At 33.0% G+C, this 23,165-nt stretch overlaps 4 protein-coding genes across 9 annotated transcripts; all 4 read right to left on the bottom strand.

Moving 5' to 3' along the window:
* Positions 1-5,153: 5,153 nt before the first annotated feature.
* On the bottom strand, positions 5,154-7,748 carry LOC144414802 (uncharacterized). 2 transcript variants are annotated; one of them, XM_078109703.1, is made up of 6 exons: positions 7,470-7,742; positions 6,795-6,882; positions 6,531-6,579; positions 6,349-6,462; positions 6,099-6,273; positions 5,154-5,639 (listed from the first exon to the last, which is right to left on the bottom strand). In XM_078109703.1, the coding sequence occupies exons 1-6, from the start codon at positions 7,685-7,687 to the stop codon at positions 5,396-5,398; spliced, it is 888 nt and encodes a 295-aa protein (XP_077965829.1). In that variant the 5' UTR covers positions 7,688-7,742; the 3' UTR covers positions 5,154-5,395. The 2 variants fall into 2 exon arrangements, with proteins under 2 accessions (XP_077965829.1, XP_077965830.1); XM_078109704.1 differs by having other exon boundaries at positions 5,503-5,639; positions 6,071-6,273; positions 7,470-7,748.
* A 2,628-nt stretch (positions 7,749-10,376) lies between these two features.
* Positions 10,377-12,821, bottom strand: LOC120335912 (uncharacterized). The gene is made up of 7 exons (XM_039403532.2): positions 12,715-12,821; positions 12,379-12,538; positions 12,215-12,303; positions 12,071-12,131; positions 11,435-11,557; positions 11,163-11,324; positions 10,377-10,719 (listed from the first exon to the last, which is right to left on the bottom strand). Exons 1-7 carry the CDS (start codon positions 12,742-12,744, stop codon positions 10,475-10,477), a joined length of 870 nt encoding a protein of 289 aa, XP_039259466.2. The 5' UTR covers positions 12,745-12,821; the 3' UTR covers positions 10,377-10,474.
* Positions 12,819-20,119, bottom strand: LOC120335953 (uncharacterized). Its single transcript, XM_078109708.1, has 7 exons — positions 19,989-20,119; positions 16,016-16,235; positions 15,327-15,403; positions 15,037-15,097; positions 14,805-14,921; positions 14,541-14,705; positions 12,819-14,360 (listed from the first exon to the last, which is right to left on the bottom strand). The coding sequence occupies exons 2-7, from the start codon at positions 16,137-16,139 to the stop codon at positions 14,119-14,121; spliced, it is 786 nt and encodes a 261-aa protein (XP_077965834.1). The 5' UTR covers positions 16,140-16,235; positions 19,989-20,119; the 3' UTR covers positions 12,819-14,118.
* A 246-nt stretch (positions 20,120-20,365) lies between these two features.
* Positions 20,366-22,843, bottom strand: LOC120335934 (uncharacterized). 5 transcript variants are annotated; one of them, XR_013470819.1, is made up of 6 exons: positions 22,571-22,842; positions 21,860-21,947; positions 21,596-21,644; positions 21,414-21,527; positions 21,137-21,340; positions 20,373-20,508 (listed from the first exon to the last, which is right to left on the bottom strand). XR_013470819.1 is itself a non-coding variant. In XM_078109709.1 (6 exons), exons 1-5 carry the CDS (start codon positions 22,786-22,788, stop codon positions 21,152-21,154), a joined length of 618 nt encoding a protein of 205 aa, XP_077965835.1. In that variant the 5' UTR covers positions 22,789-22,843; the 3' UTR covers positions 20,373-20,508; positions 21,137-21,151. The 5 variants fall into 5 exon arrangements, 4 of the variants coding, with proteins under 4 accessions (XP_077965836.1, XP_077965837.1, XP_039259496.2 ...); XM_078109709.1 differs by having other exon boundaries at positions 21,137-21,300; positions 22,571-22,843; XM_078109710.1 differs by having other exon boundaries at positions 20,366-21,340.
* Positions 22,844-23,165: the final 322 nt, after the last annotated feature.

Genomic DNA, 23,165 nt, shown 5'->3' with positions numbered 1-23,165 from the left:
AAAACGAATGTAATTCTCAGCATCTACAATGTCTAATCCCCAAAATAACTAATCAGTTTCAATTATAATATTTTTTATGTTTAAAAATACATATTTCATCAATATAACACGTTCTGCACACCCACCGAAATAAGACTAAGATTAAATATAAAGAATAAAACAGCAATGCACCCAATATAAAAGCCAACCAAGGTGAATTGGACTCGGACAGTGACTATCACAAGTGCACGACTTCCCATAATGTAATATAAATTCAAATTTATACGCGCTAAGCTAGAATCCGAGATGCAAAAACTCGAAAATACTTAGCAGAGGTTATTTTGCCCCTGTGACGTCACAATAGTCCTGCGGTAACAATGATAATTCATTATGACGAAACAATTTCACAAATGGGCATGTCATACTAAATCTCCATTTTTATGGGTTTCGGAATTCTTAAATTAAAATCTGAGTTAACAGACAGGTGCGCAGCATTACATAAATACCTATTTTATGAAAAACTCAAAATCGCCAAAAAAGACTTACGACTCTTTGTTTCGACATAAATATTTATACGGTACCGAAATTTAGCTCGCGTTGTATCGGCCGTGACCACAATTGCAGAAATTATATCTGATTATCGTATAATAAATCACATTAATCGCAACCAACAAACACATATCTCTTTGTATATCGTATTATTCGTTCCTCATTACCCGCTATCATTCGAAATACTGACGTATTCGACCATTTCGTTTACTCTCACATTTATCCTTTGTTGTTCGACGTATATATTTCATTCAGATATTTGTCATAAGGATGTATTTAAATCAACAATGGCATCAAATTTGCACCCTACACCCTACTGAATAACGGAGGGGTTAAATCGACTGTTCTAACTTGCGACAAAATGTTGAAATTGAAAGTAAGGCAAAAATAAAATTTATTCATACATTTTCAAGTATTTTAAATTATTCTTGAGCGTTCACAGCAGAAGCAATATTGACTCCGAATACTTAGGCCATGGTGACTGAGCTTCAATATGACTTATATTTCATTTCTATCGCGCTCAAACAATGTTAGGCTTCCGTAATTAATTTAGTGATGAATGAAATCCTCGAACCAATCATGTTCCGCTTTGCTTCATAATTAAAAACTATTCGGAAGCAAAACATGTTGGGTATGTAATAAAGGGCATTGCTTTCAGGCAGGATTTGGAACTGAAATGAATATGGGAAACAAATACAACATAATAATAATAATGAAGATGTGGATGTTGAAATGAATATGGGAAACAAATACAACATAATAATAATAATGAAGATGTGGCTGTTGTTCGTATAACTACAAAATACGATAGTCCATTATTCGAATAGGGGTTTCCCATTCTGTTTGTTCATTCCTATATTTACTTTTTTAATGTTAGAAAAGGTGTACAGACCAACGGAGTCAACGGACTCACATCCTGAGTACGGTGGTATATTGAACTTAGGAAGCACTTTCATTTTGCATATACCTCAGGAATTCCCATAACTCTTTATTTGTCCCATGACATCTGTTTACTGAATAAATTTCATTATATTATGCAAATCGTCGAATAGGGTAAACATTACAATGATGTAATTTTATGTAACAAAAAACGGAACTTCTGTATGTGTAAAGCAAATTTAATCTTTTCACAGAGCTGATCATAGAGTCATAAAATATCAAAATACCATGCTCGACAGTTCCTTAATAGTCGATGTTTTGCTTCCTTTTTCGTTACATCGAATCTTAACTACTGATCATTGCACGTACAATATACGTATCAATATTTTACCGTTGTAAACTTGTAATTTACACTCACGAATTTCATATTAAGTTTGACGAGGTGGCCCAAAAATCCAGCTTTATTTAAATATAAATATTACATTTTAATATCTTTTCAAGGAGTCGGATGTCAATTCCAGGATCCAACTCGTGTACTTCAAGAGATGGATGTGGACGAAGATGATCTCTGGCTGGATTTTGTGATTCTAGCAATCTTTTTTGTTGTGCTGAGACTCGCAGCATATTTTGTTTTAAGATTACGAGTACGTATGGAAAAGTAAAGTAATATTATCGTTTATTGTGTTCATTAAAATTAATGCTTCCGTCATTCTGAATCTCTCATCACTAGATTTGAACAATATTGGTTATCTGGATAATGTCAATGGTATTTCTATGATTGTGAAGTAATTTTTGTTCATTTGTTCAACAATTTTCGAGTTTAGATTAGTGCCCATTCATGAAGAAGCTCTTGTTCTGGCAACTATGAATTAGTATCGAACTTCAATGACGTTTTTTGGACACATTTAGTGGCCATAACGATCGTTTCAATATTATGTTGTTGTTGTTGTTGTTCTTGTTCTTGTTCTTTGACACGTTTTCAAAAAATCGCTTTTCTCTTCGAATACTGGACCAATTGCTTTGAAATTTTCAGTGGTTAAAGATTAATTTCTTCGCTAGAAGGCTATTACTTTTATTTATTTCAAAATTTTGCGTGAATTCTATGAAATTTGATATTTCGTCCAAAATTTTGCTGTATTATTTTCTATCCATGGGAAGACGGATTTTAGTCAGTGTCATGACTGGCTGTACGTTTTGATTCTGCCAAATTCTTGCTACTGGAAATTCAGAACTTTTTTGAGGGTACCGGTAGCGTCAAAGGTACCGGTGAAGACTGATTCGCTCTGGTCTAACGTGTCCATATATTTGTGCGTAGCTCTCTTGTTATATTTTTACTTTAAACTACACTCTTTACAAATATTCACAAATAGTCTTCTAATGGAAAATGTCTTACGAAGGTCCGTAGAATAGGTTGCGTCTTGAACATGTTCTAGAGTAAAGAACTGTAAGCTGTCATGCCAAAATCGTCAGACCAAATTTGCACTAAGTCATCGTGCCCGTAAACAAATTATCTGGCAATATCACAATGAATATTCCTATTTTTTCCCTTAATATAGGGGAATTAATAAATAACATTCTCAAAACTAAAATACTATTCATTTATTTGACCTCTGACATCAACTTATTTCCTGATTTTATTTTAAAAAACAAAAACAATGGGTCCTAAGTAATATATTGAATTAGGGAATAAACGATGAAGTGACCAAGTGAAAATGTTGTTTAAAAAGTACGGGTTCAAAGGTCTGAGAACAAAATGAAAATTTTATTTATTTTTTAAATATTTCAAAAAATGAAATTTTATATTCCAAATTTCAGCAAAAATGCTTATAGGCAACATGAATCGGGCATATATAGATTATTACAAATGTATAATTATTTATTATCTGTCGAATTCAAAAAGTTCTTGCTATTTTAATATATACGTCTTGCAGCTTGCATACGTCAGTACCTACATTTTTCTGCGATTTATTGCATTATGTAAAATCTATTCGTAATATATTGTATAGCGCACGATGTTTGTTGTTGGAAAATATGAGTTAATTAGGGTAAAGGTAGGTAGTACGGGTATGCAGTATGCAACTGGGTAATTAAACGATCTGCATGTCCACTTCGTGTCAAAAAATAACTACAAACAATTCGATTAGACAGAGTAACTCAATTTAGCATTTACATGTTGGTTATACCAGCATTTCTATTAATATTTTTTAGGAAAAGATATAGGAAAAATTAACCAAAATAATCCGTTTTTTTATTGAGTGAATAAAAGACACGGGTGATGAACGTGGAAGCATTTCATGTTGATCTAACTTCACTTAGAACTTTCGTTCTAAATTGTCAATAGAATTTGGGAAGAACTCTAACAATTACATCAACCGTCGTGAAAAACAAAATCTATTTGAATAGATCTAATTTACCAGAATTCGTATATTTTATTTCATATTTTCTCACCACATAACCCTTATGCCAAATATCTAACCGCATCGCTGAACAAGAGAGCAACCTTTGTGTTGGGGGTGTGTTAGGGGTGTGAATAAAGATAAATAAAGCTTGGTTGAAAAATATTTACATAGCCATCAGATACTGGGAAAGGGAACCTGCGCAATGAAACAGTTTTTGATAGTGTTTGCATTGCGCTTGACTTGTCCTCAAATTGGTTACAGGCTTCAAGAGTAAGCGAAATTACTAAACAGTAACTATTTTAATTTCAACCGATCAACATTTGAATCATTTATTCTCAATTACAAAAACTAAAATATCCACCTATTGCTTTTCATATTTTCAGAGAAAAAACAAAACTTGTAACGAATTTCTTAACTGGTAAATGGTTTGTAACTGACAAAATAATGCATCACCTGCTGTTGATCGTGATCCCAATTGGTAACTGCGCTCGGGTTTTTGGCGGAAATAGAATTTTAGTTAGAATTCGTTTAGAATACATTTAAATCTGATTATTTTTGAAATTGTACGTCGTCTGTTGCTTTGTTTATACGAAAATCAGAAATAGATACCGAGTATATATTGTAAATTGAAAAGGTATTAAAATGATGTATGTAATCTTGGTTTCGATATAAATATTTTCTACAGGCGACACCGATATTAGGCCCGTGTTGTATCGACTGTAATCAAAATTGCCTCAATTATAACAAATTTTCGTATAATAAATTACATCACTCGCCATCATCACTTCCTTGTATATCGTATTCCTCGTCACCAGATGTTTTTCGAAATACAAGCTTACTCAACCATTTCGTTTACTCTCACATTTATCCGTGTTATTCAGCGTATATATTCAGTCTGAATAATTGTCGTAAATACGACATAAATAGAATCATGAAGATGTTGATTTTGGACTGTAACTTTCAAATACCTTCAATCAGACAAAGCCTACATGTTTTTGTTATCCCGATATAGCTGTTGGAAGTTACAGAATATTCCAGGTAACAATATCTTCTGATACACCCCCTAAAAAGGATGGCGTTGTTTTTTATTCTGTCTGACACTAATAAACTATATGGACGCTAGGGCACAAAGCAGTGCGAACAATCGCTCGTTCGAAGTTGTAACTTGACACAAAAGAATGCATTTCACAAAGAATTATTTGGAAAATCCCTTCAGTTCAACGGAGGTATCGGTAAAAACGACTGGAATTTATATTCTGAATACTTCAATAACGTAAATATAGGTAGATCTTATTTTATAAAAATATTACAACCACGACTGAAGAGAAAAAAGAAAATTACAATCAATTCGAAACGATTTCATTATCCTGTTTATTTTTAGATCTTGCAATGAAAGAGGGGTCATATTTAAACACAAAAGATTTATTTTTACAAAATAAATTAATTAAAAGCATAGTTCATTATTATTTACATCTCAATCAAAATTTATTATCAATCCAATCAAAATTTGGATGAGATGTAAATTGGGAGTTAGTTTTAGTGAACCATAATGTAAAAAGTTCAACTTCGAAACCATAATGTAACAAAATTCAACTTCGGCCAACCCACGAAACTCCAATATTGTTTTTGAACCAAGAGTCTTCATCCGATAATTTGACATTCTCTGGGAATTTGACTCTGATGTAGATAAGATTTCCCTTTGCCAGTCTCAACAAGCCTTGCTGAAAGATTGTTAGAAGATCACCGGGAATCCTACAAACTCCTGTTCGTGTTTCACTCAGAAGGGTTTTCTCGCTGTTGTCGTATATCCTCATTCGAATTTCAAAATGAATCCTGTCAGTGGATTGTAAAAAGCTTATACATCTGTGGTTATACCTGTTTCCAGTGTATTTGCCAGAACCGCTCATTGTCAAATATATAAAATATCTAGATTCTTCATGTGGAAATGTGAATATTCAATACGATTGTGCATCTATAATATATAATCTATCTATATGCTAGGTTAGATATCAAAATCCTGAGATTGAAATTGGCAAAAATGTTTGTCAATGTTCAAAATACCGATAAGCTAAACCACGTGAATATTCAGGGTCAAATCAATCTCCTGACCTCTTGATAATATACACGCCCGGTGTTCCGTAATCCGCATATGCAAAGAATACCGATAATAAAATATTTAAAAAAGCAATTTACATTTTCCACGTAATTTATTTTTATTTTGAGTGGCTGCCGAATAAGCTAGAAGTAAAGAATGAACAAATTACCTGGTTGAATAATATTTAAAATTTTGACCTTTTTAGTTTTTCATCTGAATCTTCACATTTTGCGGTTATTTTACCATAAATCATATAAAGACCGTTTTTTGGTATTTTCACAGCTCCATTGACAAATGAATCTTCGTATCCGGGAGATACAGTGTATATTGATCTGTCGTTTGATAATTCCGTTACTGGGAACCAAGTATGAGCTAAACAAATAAATTCATTTAAATATGCACTGATGTTTAATTCCATATTAAGCAAACTAAAATTTAATACTATACCTTTCATTCCGACACTTGCATTGTCACGTGCAATCCAGTGAACAACGAATCTTTTGTCATCACCATAGCAACGTTCAACTATTTTATCGAGCTTTTTCTTCCCAATTTCCCCAACTATAAAATTATCAAGATGGTAAAAAGAAATATAAAATTGACTGAAAGTTGATGTTATTGACGCTTACCCTCATTTTCTAGGTGTTGCTTTTCGCTCTCAAGACTTTTGTCTATCTTCTGCAAAAGGAAAATCGATTTATTTTTCATTTAAATAAAGTGGTTTCTTTACATGTTTTACTTTTATCGTATGCTCCATAAATTTACCGTTATAAAATAACAAAATATATCTGTGTTCGCAATGATTTTGTTTACAACCTATTATCATATATATTCCGTAAATGCAATATGTCATGGAAATTAAAAAGGTATATATATATATATTGGCGACTAACCTTGTTAATAAAACTTCTTATTTTTTCATCCTGTAAGCACTCAGATGTCAAGTTATTTTGTTTTTGAACCGATGACTTTATTTGATATCTACAAAAATTTCAAACAAATATACAAAGACAGCTGAAAACATTGCATCTCTCGTTTATAGTAATGGTTCTAGCACGGGGTTGGCTGTGCACACATCGTGCAGTTCGCTTCCATCAATAATCTAGTGAAGATTCTCATTTCTGACTTTTGCAGTAGGACACAAAGTGGCCATATGAATCTTTTGTTGGGCGACTTTTTGGTGAAAGAAAAGTCGTAACTCGATTTCGATTTTTTTGATGGTCAATCGATTTCAAGTTTTTAGTGGACCGTTTGGAAGTAGTTACTACGGAGCTAAAGATTTTTTTAATTCTTTAATGAGATTCAATACTGTAGCCAAATTTTGTTGTTGTATTTTGAATCGTGTGAACACTATGTTTATTCCGACATGCCTGGCTGCCCAAGCCACGGTTAACCTTTACCTCTCGAACTCGACAAAATCAGTGTATAGACCGATTAGTTATCGGACCTCGTGATCATTTCTCTCTTAAAAAGAAAACGAAATAGAAAGTAAACATTGGTCAATTTATTTAAAATATCCTAATTAATGATCTTACTAGAACTTCCGTTGCGTAACGCATATAACTCACTTTTTCCAACAGCCATGTCTCGTTTCAGGCTCAGGTCCTTTCAAGCATTCCATTTGAAAGCGTAAACTTTTGGACTGTTGCAGTAGGTGATTCATATATTCGGAGCGAATGAAGTATTGACATATTAAAACAGACGATGCACAAATTGACACCGAAATCACAACTGCAACACGTCGAATGATTACAGTTGACGAGCATGATGATTCTAAGTTAGCCATAACTTGCTTTTTGAGTAAGTACGACCCCTTACTCCGCGCATTCACCTATGTCCTTGTATTGCTGGGTGTAGAATATATTTACTTACTTGTGCACAACAGACCATAACGTGTGCGGCTTTTCTTACCTGTGTATCTCTCGTTTTATAGGTTTGGTGCGGGGATTTATCTGTGCGTTAAGATAGGGTTTTCTTTGTATCAAATTCGGTATCAGGTTCCGCATTTTGGAAGACCATGTCAAATTCCATATCTATATTTGTACAGTATATCCACTAGTATGTTACTACTCACGCAACATTATACGACATGCTTTACTTGACTTAATACCTAACTTATAGAGACAAATAATAAATTTGTCTAATTGCAGGATTTTCTCGGTTTGATTCCTCATAATTTTTGCTTTGTATTGGGTAATGCATAAATATGTTTTTACTATTATGTACTGCTACCTGCCTACACGTACAACCTGTAACAATTACCTTCTATTGAAACAACGTATACCAAATCTGTGCTGACCTAGATCACTGACCTTGGGCTTATCAACTTACAGTTTTACACTATCTTGTTGCAAATGTGATCTGTGAACAAGTACCACTTTGAGCCTTGATAAAACAAGTTAAGGTTGTGCCTGACAACTTATCTCAACATGTCCCACATTCAAAGAAACTGCACCAACTTGAATGCTGCTATTGTTTTTATAAAATTAAAAATCGAATGCGGATTATATTAGCCTAGATTGGCTATATATTAAAACTAAATATTAATGTTATGGCCTAACAATATATTTCAATACGGGTGTTTGTACCCACGTACATTTGCACTCGTAATTTGCATCCAGACAATTGCACTTGCACACTTATGCACCCATGGACATTTGAACCTATGAACAATTGCCCCCATACATTTGCACACGCAGATGTTTGCACCCACATTGAAATTGCACGACATTTGCACCCATGAACATTTGAACCCGTGTACATTTGCACCCACGGACATTTGTACCCATAGACATTTGAACCCACGGACATTTGCACCCGCGGACATTTTCACCCTTGAACATTGTGACCCGGGCACATTTGAACCCGTATACATTAGCTCCCGCGTATACTTGCACCCGCGTACTTTTGCATCCACCTACTTTTGCAACCGGGTACATTTACACTATTGTACAATTGCACCCGCTTACATTTGCACCCATGGACATTTGCACTCACGGATATTCGCATCTATGGACATCTGCAGCCATGGAATTTTGCACCCGTAAACATTTACCCATGGATACCACTCTTTGAATTAAAAAAGGTTTTATTGACATATTGCCAATCCTAATGTTATGAATAGATTGACATATTGCCAATCCTAATGTTATGAATAGTAATTAAGGCAAACTCAACGCAAACTCGAACGCGAATAATTTGGATTTTTATTCATTTAACACAGATCGAGGAAAACAACCCGCAACGCTTGCGTTATTTCATCAAAAGAAAATGATCGATAAAAATTACGAAGAGTTTGAAATATTGAATGAAGATATAGAAAGACTTTTGTGTGTTTTAGCTTGTTAAGTGAGATATACTTATAAATGTGTATGCACAATGAAAATCTTCATTCTGCATTGCACTGTTTAACTATTCTTTGTATTATTGTGGCCCGCGAACAGGGCAAAAATAATTTTGTGGCCCCTTGAGACGACAACTTTGGACCACCCTGATCTAAACCAACGAATCAACTCAAACTAACGTAAAAGATAAACAGCTTAAATAGCTATATGAACTAACTTTTGTCAACACATTTTGCCAGACGTATGATTTTGGTTCGCTCTTAAAAGTTACAAACAAGTACATCGTATTCATCAGATGTTTACTTCAAATTTTATCGTTACAATAAACAACATATTTATTGTTATAAAAATCGACATATACGTTGGCATCCTTTCATGTGTCTAGTCATATCTTGTTTACATGATGCTAAGTTTAAATGGTTCATATTTATTGTTGATATTGTCTAAGGAATCTTATATGTCATGTGTTCGGTACATCTTATCAATTTACTTTTTTGAAAATCTTATCAGATGTTTCATATCTAAGAATTTTATTTATCTATTCTATATCACGAAAACTCCGATAAGTCAGTTTTCCCAATGTTCTATTTATATACATAAGTACGTTTCATTTGCCTGATGTTTTTTCTTCATATTTTATTTATACGCTTTTTCATATACGTTAATGATCGAATTTTGAGAAAATGAAGTGGGAATAGTCCTCCGCAAGGAACTGTTCTTAAATAAGATGAATTTCCAATGTTTTTTTTGTTAAAAAGCAACCTCATTTTCATCTTCATATTAAGCTATGTAGATATATAAGCATCACGTATTTGACACTATATAAATATCCAGTAACAGACGCAGAGAATAGCGCAAACTAAATGCAAATTCAATATCAGTTGAGTAGTATGTCGCGAGGTCGTCTTGCGAAATATCTATAAACGTTTTTTTTTGTTTTCTGTTGCTCTGGATTTGTGATATAGGTATTCAAATGAAGTCACGTGTACATCGAGAGATAAAAGTTGAGTTAATTTTATGTTGTACAAATTGTTTTCATTCATTCATTCAACTGCTGAATAAAATATTAAGCATCTCTACAGAAGATGCTAGGACTAAATAGCCATTGTTTTGAAAATATGTACAAAACCATACGATGTGAAAATCGAAAAATTATTAAAATAATCCATAGAAATTTGTCATCAAAGCACTAATAGTGAAAATTTATAAAACATCGTTATCACAAAGTTCTAAATTAGGTATGCACCAAAAAATGCTTTGTGATCTTCATAATGATGATGTACTTTTGTTGCATCTGGTTTTCCAATTTTGACAGAAAGATAATTTCGTTTGGTCAGATGGAAGATTCCGCCCTGATAGGACACTTTCGATTTTCCCTGCTCTCCATATCCACATAGCTGATAGACACTGACCATCAATATTTGTGGCTTACGTTCCAGTAACTCTACCGTGTGAGTGTGAATTTGTGCGGCGCCTGAAAGGTCATTTGGTTTGTTTAAGTTTATGAGGACATATTCTTACTTAGAATAAAGGTCATGTTTATGTCTTTTTCGCAATTCAATTTATAACATGAAAAGTGTTCGGAAGCGATTTAATTGCGTTGAAGATCACAAAACAATTGTTTGTGTAAATCTATATTGTTTATAAATAAATCCGGCAACCCATAAAATTGCTATGCGTGAAAGACTTCCTTTTATTTGGTTTAGCGTGACGACAGTAAATATCGGTTGAAAAGATACGAGAAATTTTTAGGTAGAACTTAAAAATGCATTTTTGCTGTTTCGTGCTTGATACAAGTTTAACAACGACCTATGTTTAAAATGAGTATCATTTTTGTTGCTTAGAGTTATTGCAAGAAATTTACAATAGAGATTATTTAACTAATTCCCAAGTTTTTTACACATGTGAATACCTCACCTGAATTATGTCTGGAACATTCAAACGTGACCTGACTGTAGACGTAGTAATAACCATCTTTTTTAATTTTTATTCTTTGCTCATGTACCAGATAAGGACTGGTATTCACACATATATCTGGTTGATTTGACTCCCACCCTCGTAAATAATATGGTGAATGTTCTGGCAGAGAAAAATAAAAAATAAAAAATAAAATACAAGAATTAATAAAATTTTCATTTTCATTTATAAAATTTATAAAATCAAATACGCAGTATATTTTTCATATTTACGCTTTTTGTCCATTTTTCCTGCAGGAGAGTGATTTCCACCCAATTCGAGTTGTATAAATGGTCTTTGAATCGAATTCCAAATATCAAAAGTCTCTTCTTTCTCTTGTGTGATGCTTTTCATGACTGTAAAGTTTCATAGATGCCACTTTAACATTCGATCTCAGCGTCATACACTACTTCGGTACATGCCCTCACTTGCTTTAACGTAATCTCGATCGTGGACCAAAGCAACACCAATTACTTGTATGCGCTTAATCTCATAAAGACATTCTCACAGAATTCAGTTTCTATTCGTAACTCTGTAATATTTGGTTTGATACTGAACACCTGAGATCACACAAACGCAAATGAGATCGCATACCAAAGTAACACCGTATATATAGTTTTTTATGACAAAAAAAAATTGGGCATAATTGGAATGTTTTTTTTACCCGTATCCTTAATGAGATATTGTCTCAAGAAAGCTGAGAGAGTTATTAAGACCACTGGTATTGGCGTAATATAAATCTGTTTATTGTACTCCAATTATATAAAATCAGCACCTGTCGAAAGACTTATGTATTTTAAATATATTAGTGATTTTGATTTAGGAATTTATATTCTGCGACAAAATATGCGTTAGTTGCTTTAGTTTACCTTTCAGCGAAGACAGCTTCTCATCACAAGTTTCGAATCTTTTCTTTGCGTTTATAATTTGCTACAATAGAAATAAATTCGTAAAATTCATATAAATATATATTGATATAAATAAATTAGATAATTCTGACACTTCTGACATACCCGATTTAAAGAACACAAGCTTCCTTCTTCATTACATGTCTGATAATTATGTGGAAATTTCAAATTAGGCAGCATTCGTCGAATGGCACCTACGGGAGATTAGTAAAGTAATTAAAATTTATTATGTTCTGAATATATTTTGTTGGTGACATGCAATTTTATACTTATTTCATTATCGAGTTTTTTCTGCTCCCACTGATGATCCACCGTAAAGTATACCACTAGTAAAATATTTGCCAAAGTAAACATGCAGAATGCCTTGAAAAGTAGCGATACATTTGCACGTCTTTCACCGTTGCACAAGTCTCGAAATTGCAGCAAATTCTGTAAAGTTAAAACAAAAGTAAATTGGTTGATATGGTCACGATCATTGCACATTTAACAGTCAGTGATAACGTGCTGGCCTAAAACATTTATTTAACTGCGAGAAATTACTAACCAGTAATCACTGAGAATCTTTAAAGATTCAAAAATCAAATGAATTTATGAAATATACTAACCGTTTCAGTTTGAAGATGACTTGATTCCATTTTGTTCTCTTTTCATGTTAAGGCAATCATATAATATTAAAATTCATTAACAACTATTAATTCATTTACCTGAAAAAAAAATTGTATCAATGTTAATGTATCAACATATTTGCCAAAAAGTTTTAACTTTTGTAAAAGATCAAGCAGATAAATTATCGGACAAACATTCAAAAACAATTGTTGTAGAATTGTATTATAATGCAGAAGCAAGTTCACATCTCAATCCTAGAAAATTCCTTCACCAAAAAGTCAATCAAAACTACATAAACAATATAGTTCAAATTTGCGCCTGTTTAAAGCTACAGTCATTTGCGATGAGAAGTTCTGCAAATCAATGTAGCAGAACTGTTGATAGGATTTCTTTACTCTATTTCAATCGCTTACGTATTTGACTCTGAAGCGGAACACAATATGTTATATGTAAGCAATCTCATTTTGAGATAAGAATATAAAATTGTAATACTTCCTCCAAATAAAATTTGTTTATCATCCAAATATAAAAGAAACATAGTGGAAAATTTCAGAAATTGAAGTAAATGATACATGGATGACGCGCTTGTCGGCTTTGAATTTGCACACACTGAATAATGAGTGATACGTGGTTAATGTTGTTGCAAAAGCAAAATGTTCGAATCCTAATCAAAATCACATTTTTAGCAAAAATAATTGAATATTATCAACGCAACGAGCTATTGGCATAAAACTGCTCAAATATGCAAATATAAATTCTAAACAAAAATAAAAAGTAAAAACACTTGATACCAAAAATGGACATTGGCGTTTATGACAAAATCAGTTCAGTTCTAAACGCTCTGATGCATCAAATATCTACTATAAAACAAGTAAGAAAATTACGTAAAACAAAATTGCGAGATTATTCAAGAAATTTTTGTTACATCAAACGGCATAAGCAAAAGTATAGTTGCAATGAAACAATAAAACAAATAGGAGCTGTATGCAGTAAATGTTACCATATAAGTAAGTTAATATATATATATATTTATGGAGATACACCAAACCAACGTATTCTATGGAAAATAAATTCAGATAATGATGATTAAAAAGTTGCAACTAAGGAATAAACAGAATATCGTCCTCCTTTTTGCTTGGTTTCAGTAAAGTAGTCGAAAACAGGACAACCTATTCATAAAGACATTCTCGATCAAAATGTCGTCCGACAATACTTAACCGCCAAGCACTTGTTTCATAACAACACTCATAGCACAGTAACATAAGAGTTTTTCATATTTCCTCAGTCTTGTTTTACTCAATTTATGGCCTGTTTATTCGTTGCCATTTGTTTAATATTCTTGCTCTTTATGTATTACGCATTCTATAATATAATCAGTTCTATTGATAGAAACATAGCTTCATTCAAAGTAGATATAGTCCAAACTCCATCCTGTCACGGACTCCAAGTTTCTCAATATGTTGGTTGAGTGAAGGACTGGTCATAGATACTTGTAGAATACTACCCGCATCCAAATAAAACACGCCTGCTTGATAGGATACTTCTACAGGTTTGCTCGAAAATTGGAATGAGTTAATCATAAGTTGAAAAACTTCTGAGTCTCCGTACTCTTTCATTTCCACAACGTGTCGATAAACTTCGGAATCTGAATGCAAATTACACGTCCGCAAAATTATCACATGATTTTTTTAATTCGTTTTAGTATAATAATTCCAAATTGTTTACAAAAGTTACACAGTAATAAATAAAAATATTAAATAGATTATCTCAAAAAAACTTGTAATATAATTATATTCATTTAAATGGAAATAGAAATACGTATTACTTTTAATTCCATCATGACGAAACAATGGCAATTGGCTGAAAACGTAGTAGTTTCCTGACATCATTATTTCGACCCTACTTCTGTTACGAAAGACTGGATGTATTCCTGAACAACATTGCTCTATTACAGGTCTCCACCCAGTGATTCTGCGACTCTCTTTTGATTCTAACAAAAGTAAGGCACACTTATTAAACATAAAAAATGAACAAGAAAATGTGAGAATTATAGCATACGAATAATGACCAGGATCATTTATATTTCCACCTGAATTTTCATCCGAAGCTTCCATTTTCTCTGCATGCAACAATATGGATGGACGAGCAACTTCTTCCCAAATTTTTAACGGGTTTTTGATTTTCTTTTTCCGAATAGCTTGCCCCACTACGTACAAAGTGTGAGATTAAAAAACATAAAAATACAGTTAAATATTCCAATTATGACAGAAAAGATAAATTGATTCTTCTCTTGATGTAAATAAAAAAATCATTGTGCTCACATCTCAATGAAGCTCTTTGCAAATCGCATCTTTTTGCCTCGTGAACTTGCTGTCCAAGTATCTGAGATTATAGGCAATAAATAATACTTGTGCAATTAGTTTTGACAAACAGAAGGCGTGGAATTTTGTAAAATGATTTTCGTACATTTATAATGGGTGTTTCAAATACACTTACTTTAATCAAGTAATATATTTTAGTACAGTATTAGATTTGAAGTTTAGAATAAAAACAAATCATAATTTGAATTTCTAAAATGCGTGAAGATGTAAATGTTATTCAGAAAACCTACTTTATAAATGTCTTTATCATAATTAAAGCTGGCATCTCGTCTACGTGATAGTTTTTGTAGATGTAATCGCAACTCATCTGAAAGAATATAGTATGATTCAATTAATGATCCGATGGTCAAACTATAGATGAAAAGTTATATGTTTCAAAAAAAATTGAACTTGTTCACAAAAACCCCACCCTCGAAATAAGTTTTCTTATAAGTCAACTTTCATTAGAAAAAGATCAAAATTGCCATATAAAAAAATTCCAAAGGCTTTCCAAACTTAAAACTGTGAGTCCCAAGCCTGATTCAAAATCACCATTTGACTTTAAACATGCAAGAATTTATTAATTTCAATTTCATCTAGTCATTTATGATTGATATTTTTCAAGTCTTCCAGAATATTGAGCAACAAAAAAGTAACAACTTCAAATTTATTGAATAAGTATTATAATTTAGCGACGTGACATGTTAATCAAAAGCACGAAGAAAAACTCAATATACGACATTATTCTGAACTTGGGTTTGGTGACTAGAACAGTTTTATTTCCTATCATTGCCACGAAACAACAAAGATATACGATTAATAGTCGCTCAGACATAAGATTTATTCTGAAAGTATTGGTGGAAAGATTGTCCAACTGCAATTTTTTCTAGTAGCAACATTTTTTATTTAAAAATAGTTATAAAAAATATTTGAGTCTTACCGATAGTTTTCTCAATGGACTCCAATTCCCATTGGTAATCGAGTACAGCATACATAATCAATAAAGCAAGAGCCACACTGTACAGAAAAAATGCTTTTTTCATAAGGCCCTGCCGTATATCCATCGTATCTTATGACATCAAATAATATGATTAACACAAATAGTCGAGAATTTACACAAATACATTTTAATGCTACTGCTGGACCACTTCATGTGCAATCTGTTAAAACAAAAAGGCGATGACATTAGACAAAAAAAATTTCCAAAGTGACATATGATCATCGCAGACAGTCGCACACAAACAAAGTTGATGAACACTATTTTTATAACTGGTATATTAAAATTTCAAATATATTGAGACATTCAAATAAAGTCCAAGTTTTGCATATAAATTATGTAATTGCCCAAAAAGTTGAACTTACAACAATATTGGTATTATCTAGCCCGATGGGCCAAAAATGCGGTCCACAGGAAAAAATTGTGCAGTCCGCGAAGAAGTGGCAATTTTAATTAGTGTGCAAAACATATTTTTTAATTTAGTTTAATATGATACTTGCGAGTAATTACACAACCCCTTTGCGATGCGATTATCTATACCCGAGTACAATTTATGTTCTTGCCTATGAAAGTCTGTGTTAAATAAAAGAACGGCCTACGGTTGTTTGTATCTGACCCTTCTGTATTGAAGGTTGTACACCCGTATGTCTGGCCTATCTGTAGAACGAGATATATCCAGTTGGTGTTAGGAGATGTTTCACGTTATCTATGTTAATTGCAAGGCAGACTCTCTACTTTAAGAGTTCTACTTCAAGCTTGTCAAATACGAATTGGATTCCTACGATAACCTACCGCTATGCCACAAATATATATTGAATCGATTGAATTTTATATCGTTACGCCGGTTCTTTTAAGAACTTCAAATATATCGTTTACCGATGTTCTTACTTCCATTTATATAAAACTGATTCAAGCGCTGAGGCTACATCTTCGTAAAAGTAATCCTGAAAATCAGTTCAAGCCCCCTAATACACTTATTGTTTTGAGTAAGCTTAAGTTCCGTTATTGCGTATTCATAATCTACTAGAGTTCCGCATTTTTCTTCGTGAATGGCAGGGGCCTTTATTTGTTCGCATCGTAGTAACAGGAACCTTTATTTGAACAACGCGTACGAAACTAATTGTACGAGAGATATTTTAGTATAAAATACAATACACTTATTATATATAGTTGATGCTTAAAAAGCTTAAGATGTACGATTACCAGATCTGATCTTCCGTGACTACCTGTTAATTGCAATGAAATCTAGTTTCTAAATATGTAATGATTAATGTATTTATGATATTTCTCATGGCGAGATAGGGTTATTTATTGTGTACTGTAAGCAAACACCAGTCTTTGTTATTTGATCAGATAGTCAAGTGAAAAACAATATTAGTTCCTTAAATTTAACTACGCAATACGCACATATATACGTTAACAAATCGAGTGCTAGTACCTAATTTCCATCACCATAGGTAAAAACAATTGACCGTTTGTAAATGTACGAAAACCAGCCTTTCTAAGATGACAATCTGTCAAGTAAAGAAAATATCGAATTTTCGTAAAAACAGAAGAGACGACATTGCAGTTTGTAATGATATCAATTGACAAAGATATGTATATGACAACAACTGTAAACGCAGCAGACCGAGGCACATACGATTAGCCTACTTCACTTAGACATATATATCGAATTTTAAATATCTCCAATATCTCTCGTTTGAAAATTCTTGTTCATTGGGAACAATTTCTGTAGTGGAGGCAGAAATAAACGATCTTTAGATTTTTTAATTTCCTCTGATTTGGGGTTGTATGAGTTTTGGGGGTTCTTTAGGGTTTGGTGAGAGTTTCTACTTGATTGGACTGTGTCAATTGTGTTCCATTTTCCCAGTACCCTCATTGAATTTCTTGCATTTCATAATTACTCTTCTTTTATTTTTTTTTTCGCCGAACTGAACAATTTTGGGTACTCCCGTAGTATGTGAAAAAAAGATGGCGGACACCGGTTAGGGTTAGGCTATAATTTCAGGTACAAATATTACGTGAGTCACTTGGCTAGTTCCCGAACTCGTAATAGAACTAAAATAAGGAAAATTGGAATAAAATTATGGCCTAACCCTAACCGGGTACACATACTGTGTTCAGGTGTTTGCCATCCTGGTGCACATCCCACGGGAGCGCCCAATTTTGGGTATGAAGAACCAAAAAATGAATATGGTGTAGATTATAGCAACATCACATGAAATTGAAAACACAAAAATGAATGTTTCGAGGATTCTTTGGCGTATGTACGAGCTGAGGAGAGTCCACTAAGAACGTAGACGCGGGGTCATTCGTATGCCTATAGACAAGATGCCACTTTTCGAATTTTTGGCAAATATGCATCGACCGCCAATCAGGAGGTTTGTCTGAAGTGCTATGTACATAAATGAGATGTTTTCTGCTGTGCAGAGGTGATATGATTACAATGTCTTTATAATGCGGCACCAATCGTGATTGGCAACTAACGTTCCTTAACGACAGTAAATAGTCATTTTATTTAACATATCAAATGCCAGGATGAAGTCGTAACCTCTGGAAAACAATTATTACAATTTTTTAACTGTCTATTTGTTAAATGTTTTATAGATTCTGTAATTGTCGAATTAATTCAGTACCATCAACTTCTTATCATATTCCTATCGTATTGCAGTTCTCATTATTCAACTCAATATTTTACTGTACTTTCACCTGTATTTGAAGGTGAGAGAGTAAAATCCTCGTGACATAAAGATCCTTGCTCTTTTATTAATCATGACCAAAACCAAATAATCCGAACTTAGGAATGTTTAAACTTTCATAGTCGGATATGTGGTGGTATATCAGATTAAATCTGGGGACTATGACTGTTATTCTCCTGATTTCATTAATGTAAAGTTCAAGTTCATAAATTAATCCAATAGTTAAAAGTTAATAGTTCTAAATTATTTAGCTTAACGAAGCATATTGTCACGCTAATAACCGAATTGCGTAAGTCATTTTTAGCAGTTTTGAGAAAAACGTAAAAAACTTCCTATTGATATTGTTATGCCATGGAGAGTCAATAATTTGCCATGGTTCAATTTTTTGATCGTAGCCGGATTTAAGTTAATTTGTATAACGCAGTTAAGTGACGTCATGATGGCGCACTGTGACTTAGGCAGAAATGTGTCTATGACTTGGTAACATGCGCAATTTTGCAACTTTACTATATGCACCAGTCCTGAAAACTAAACATTCCAAAACCGAATGTAATTCTCATTATCTACAATGTCTAATCCGCAAAATATTACTTTATTTTTTATGTTTAAAAATATATATTTCATCAATATAACACGTTCTGCACACCGACCGAAATAAGACTAAGATTAAATATAAAGAATTAAACAGCAAAGCACTCAATATAAAAGCCAACCAAGGTGAATTTGACTCGGACGGTGAATATCGCAAGTGCACGTACTGTAGTAAAAATTCAAATTAATACGCGCTAAGCTAGAATCCGAGATGCAAAAACTCGAAAATACTTCGCCGAAGCTATTTTGCTTTTGTGACGACACAATAGTCCTGCTGTAACAATGATAATTCATTATGACGAAACAATTGCACAAATGGGCATGTCATACTAAATCTCCATTTTTATGGGTTTTGGAATTCTTAAAATAAAATCTGAGTTACCAGACAGGTGCGCAACGCAATCCGGTTATTAGCGTGACGATATATAAACAACTAAATCATATACGAAAATTCTGAAATAGATGTGAATCTGGAAAAAAAGTTTCACATACAAGTTGGCAACTCTGAAAGAGTTGACAGTATTCGATAACTTGAAAAATGGAATACGGAAGCGTGATCGTGGTTATCAGTAATGAGCTATTGTTACACTTCAGTTTGTGATGGATGTTTAGTAGTTACTTACGTTTTCATTGATAATTTTGACCCACATATAATTTTTATCTCGTATGGTTCCATCTTGTCCGGCAACCTCACGACCATGACCATCTACGTACATCTTTCCGTTTTTAACCGTAATTCATTCGCCTTTGAATCCTATAAACGAATTCATCTGATGAATATGTTGATGATGATGACAATCAACGAGAAAATAAAATAAAAAAGATAAAAAAATTTCAAATATATATTAATATGAAATGAAAGAATATGAAAGAAATTTTGAGATACTTAAAAAGTGCAAAATTGATTAATAGAGGCGGAATGCTTGGAATGCAATATTAAATTACCTAAAACAATGAATCCATGCCCACACCTATCGATAAAGTGTTATGTTACCATTAACTTGATTCCCATCGCCATCTTATAAAATAGATCTGGGAATAGCTTTGCCTTCCTTTATTCCGAACGCTATTCCAGTTTTATCGTCAACAGAAAACATTTTATTATTGTAGTAGAGCAAAGTTGACAATTCCATTTCTCTGCATCTGTGTGCATGGATATATACAAATGAATGCTATTTTTTCGCTTTCAGCGGTGTTACTTTATCTTTTTATTTTTTTTCAAAATTTTAATCCTACAAACTCCTGTTCGTGTTTCACTCAGAAGAGTTTTCTCGCTGTTGTGGTATATCCTCATTTGAATTTCAAAATAAATCCTGTCAGTGGATTTTAAAAAGCTTATACCTCTGTGGTTATACCTGTTCCCTGTGTATTTGACAGGACCGCTCATTGTCAAATATTAAATATCTAGATTCTTCATATGGAAATGTGAATGTTCAAAACGTTTGTGCTTCTACAATATAGAATTTATATCTATATGCTAGGTTAGGTATCAAAATCCTGAGATTGAAATTGACGAAAATGTTTGTCCATTGTTCGAAATACCGATAAGCCAAACCACGTGAATATTCAGAGTCAAATCAATGAAATCATAACTTGCAATATTCCCCAAACGTAACGTAACCTCTTGATAATATAATCACGCCCCGGTGTCCGTAAGCCGCATATGCAAAGAATACCGATAATAAAATATTTAAAAAGCAATTTACATCTTCTACGTCATTTTTTGTGAGTGGCTGCCAAATAAGCTAGAAGTAAAGAATGAACAAATTACCTGGTTGAATAATATTTAAAATTTTGACCTTTCTAGTTTTTCATCTGAATCTTCACATTTTGCGGTTATTTTACCATAAATCATATAAAGACCGTTTTTTTGGTATTTCCACAGCTCCGTTGACGAATGAATCTTCGTATCCGGGAGGTACAGTGCATATTGATCTGTCGTTTGATAATTCCGTTACTGGGAACCAAGTAGGAGTTAAACAATTAAATTTATTTAAATATGCACTGAAGTTTAATTCCATATTAAGCAAACTAAAATTCAATACTACCTTTCATTCCGACACTTGCATTGTCACGTGCAATCCAGTGAACAACGAATCTTTTGTCATCACCATAGCAACGTTCAACTATTTTATCGAGCTTTTTCTTCCCAATTTCCCCAACTATAAAATTATCAAGATGGTAAAAAGAAATATAAAATTGACTGAAAGTTGATGTTATTGACGCTTACCCTCATTTTCTAGGTGTTGCTTTTCGCTCTCAAGACTTTTGTCTATCTTCTGCAAAAGGAAAATCGATTTATTTTTCATTTAAATAAAGTGGTTTCTGTACATGTTTTACTTTTATCGTATGCTCCATAAATTTACTGTTATAAAATAACAAAATATATCTGTGTTCGCAATGATTTTGTTTACAACCTATTATCATATATATTCCGTAAATGCAATATGTCATGGAAATTAAAAAGGTATATATATATATATTGGCGACTAACCTTGTTAATAAAACTTCTTATTTTTTCATCCTGTAAGCACTCAGATGTCAAGTTATTTTGTTTTTGAACCGATGACTTTATTTGATATCTACAAAAATTTCAAACAAATATACAAAGACAGCTGAAAACATTGCATCTCTCGTTTATAGTAATGGTTCTAGCACGGGGTTGGTTGTGCACACATCGTGCAGTTCGCTTCCATCAATAATCTAGTAAAGATTCTCATTTCTGACTTTTGCAGTAGGACACAAAGTGACATATGAATCTTTTGTTGGGCGACTTTTTGGGGAAAGAAAAGTCGTAACTCGATTTCGATTTTTTCGATGGTCAATCGATTTCAAGTTTTTAGTGGACCGTTTGGAAGTAGTTACTACAAAGCTAATGATTTTTTTAATTCTTTAATGAGATTAAATACTGTAGCCAAATTTTGTTGTTGTATTTTGAATCGTGTGAACACTATTTGTATTCCGACATGCCTGGCTGCCCAAGCCACGGTTAACCTTTATTTTTCAACTCGACAAAATCAGTGTATAGACCGATTAGTTATCGGACCGCGTGATCATTTCTCTCTTAAAAAGAAAACGAAATAGAAAGTAAACATTGGTCAATTTATTTAAAATATCATAATTAATAATATTACTAGAACTTCCGTTGCGTAACGCATATTTCAGCTCTTGCTATTCTTTATACGAATAGTATAAATTAACTCACTTTTTCCAACAGCCATGTCTCGTTTCAGGCTCAGGTCCTTTCAAGCATTCCATTTGAAAGCGTAAACTTTTGGACTGTTGCAGTAGGTGATTCATGTATTCGGAGCGAATGAAGTATTGACATATTAAAACAGACGATGCACAAATTGACACCGAGATCACAACTGCTACACGTCGAATGGTTACAGTTGACGAGCATGATGATTCTAAGATAGCCATAACTTGCTTTCTGAGTAAGTACGACCATTTACTCCGCGCATTCACCTATGTGCTTGTATTGCTGGGTGTTAAATATAGTTACTTACTTGTGCACAACAGACCATAACGTGGGCGGCTTTCTTACCTGTGTATCTCTCGTTTTGAAGGTTTGGTGCGGGGATTTATCTGTTCTTTATGATAGGGTTTTTCTTTGTATCAAACTCGGTATCAGGTTCCGCATTTTGGAAGACCATGTCAAATTCCATATCTATATTTGTACAGTATATCCACTAGTATGTTACTACTCACGCTACATTATACGACATGCTTTACTTGACTTAATAGCTAACTTATAGAGACAAATAATAAATTTGTCTAATTGCATGATTTTCTCGGTT

The sequence above is a fragment of the Styela clava genome, chromosome 2 (genome assembly GCF_964204865.1).
Source record: "Styela clava chromosome 2, kaStyClav1.hap1.2, whole genome shotgun sequence".
Lineage (NCBI taxonomy): Eukaryota > Metazoa > Chordata > Ascidiacea > Stolidobranchia > Styelidae > Styela > Styela clava.
The sequence above is the reverse complement of the archived record's forward strand: the minus strand, read 5'-3'. Positions and strand labels throughout refer to the sequence as shown.

Bases quoted from the DNA above. Each gene is read 5' to 3' on its own strand.
- LOC144414802 (XM_078109703.1), bottom strand. From the start codon at position 7,687: ATGGCTAACTTAGAATCATCATGCTCGTCAACTGTAATCATTCGACGT. The intron at 6,580-6,794 runs GTTAGTCGCCAA...TTCCTTTTGCAG, and splicing joins TAAGAAGTTTTATTAACAAG to AAGATAGACAAAAGTCTTGA. The intron at 5,640-6,098 runs GTCAAAATTTTA...ATCCACTGACAG, and splicing joins TCAGATGAAAAACTAAAAAG to GATTCATTTTGAAATTCGAA.
- LOC120335912 (XM_039403532.2), bottom strand. From the start codon at position 12,744: ATGGAATCAAGTCATCTTCAAACTGAAACG. The intron at 12,539-12,714 runs GTTAGTATATTT...TTAACTTTACAG, and splicing joins GTCATCTTCAAACTGAAACG to AATTTGCTGCAATTTCGAGA. The intron at 11,558-12,070 runs GTAAACTAAAGC...GAAACTTTACAG, and splicing joins GAAGCTGTCTTCGCTGAAAG to TCATGAAAAGCATCACACAA.
- LOC120335953 (XM_078109708.1), bottom strand. From the start codon at position 16,139: ATGGATATACGGCAGGGCCTTATGAAAAAAGCATTTTTTCTGTACAGT. The intron at 15,098-15,326 runs GTAGGTTTTCTG...CTATAATCTCAG, and splicing joins ATGATAAAGACATTTATAAA to ATACTTGGACAGCAAGTTCA. The intron at 14,706-14,804 runs GTGGAAATATAA...TACTTTTGTTAG, and splicing joins AGCTTCGGATGAAAATTCAG to AATCAAAAGAGAGTCGCAGA.
- LOC120335934 (XM_078109709.1), bottom strand. From the start codon at position 22,788: ATGGCTATCTTAGAATCATCATGCTCGTCAACTGTAACCATTCGACGT. The intron at 21,948-22,570 runs GTGAGTTAATTT...AAATTTTTGTAG, and splicing joins AGACATGGCTGTTGGAAAAA to ATATCAAATAAAGTCATCGG. The intron at 21,528-21,595 runs GTAAGCGTCAAT...ATAATTTTATAG, and splicing joins GCAACACCTAGAAAATGAGG to TTGGGGAAATTGGGAAGAAA.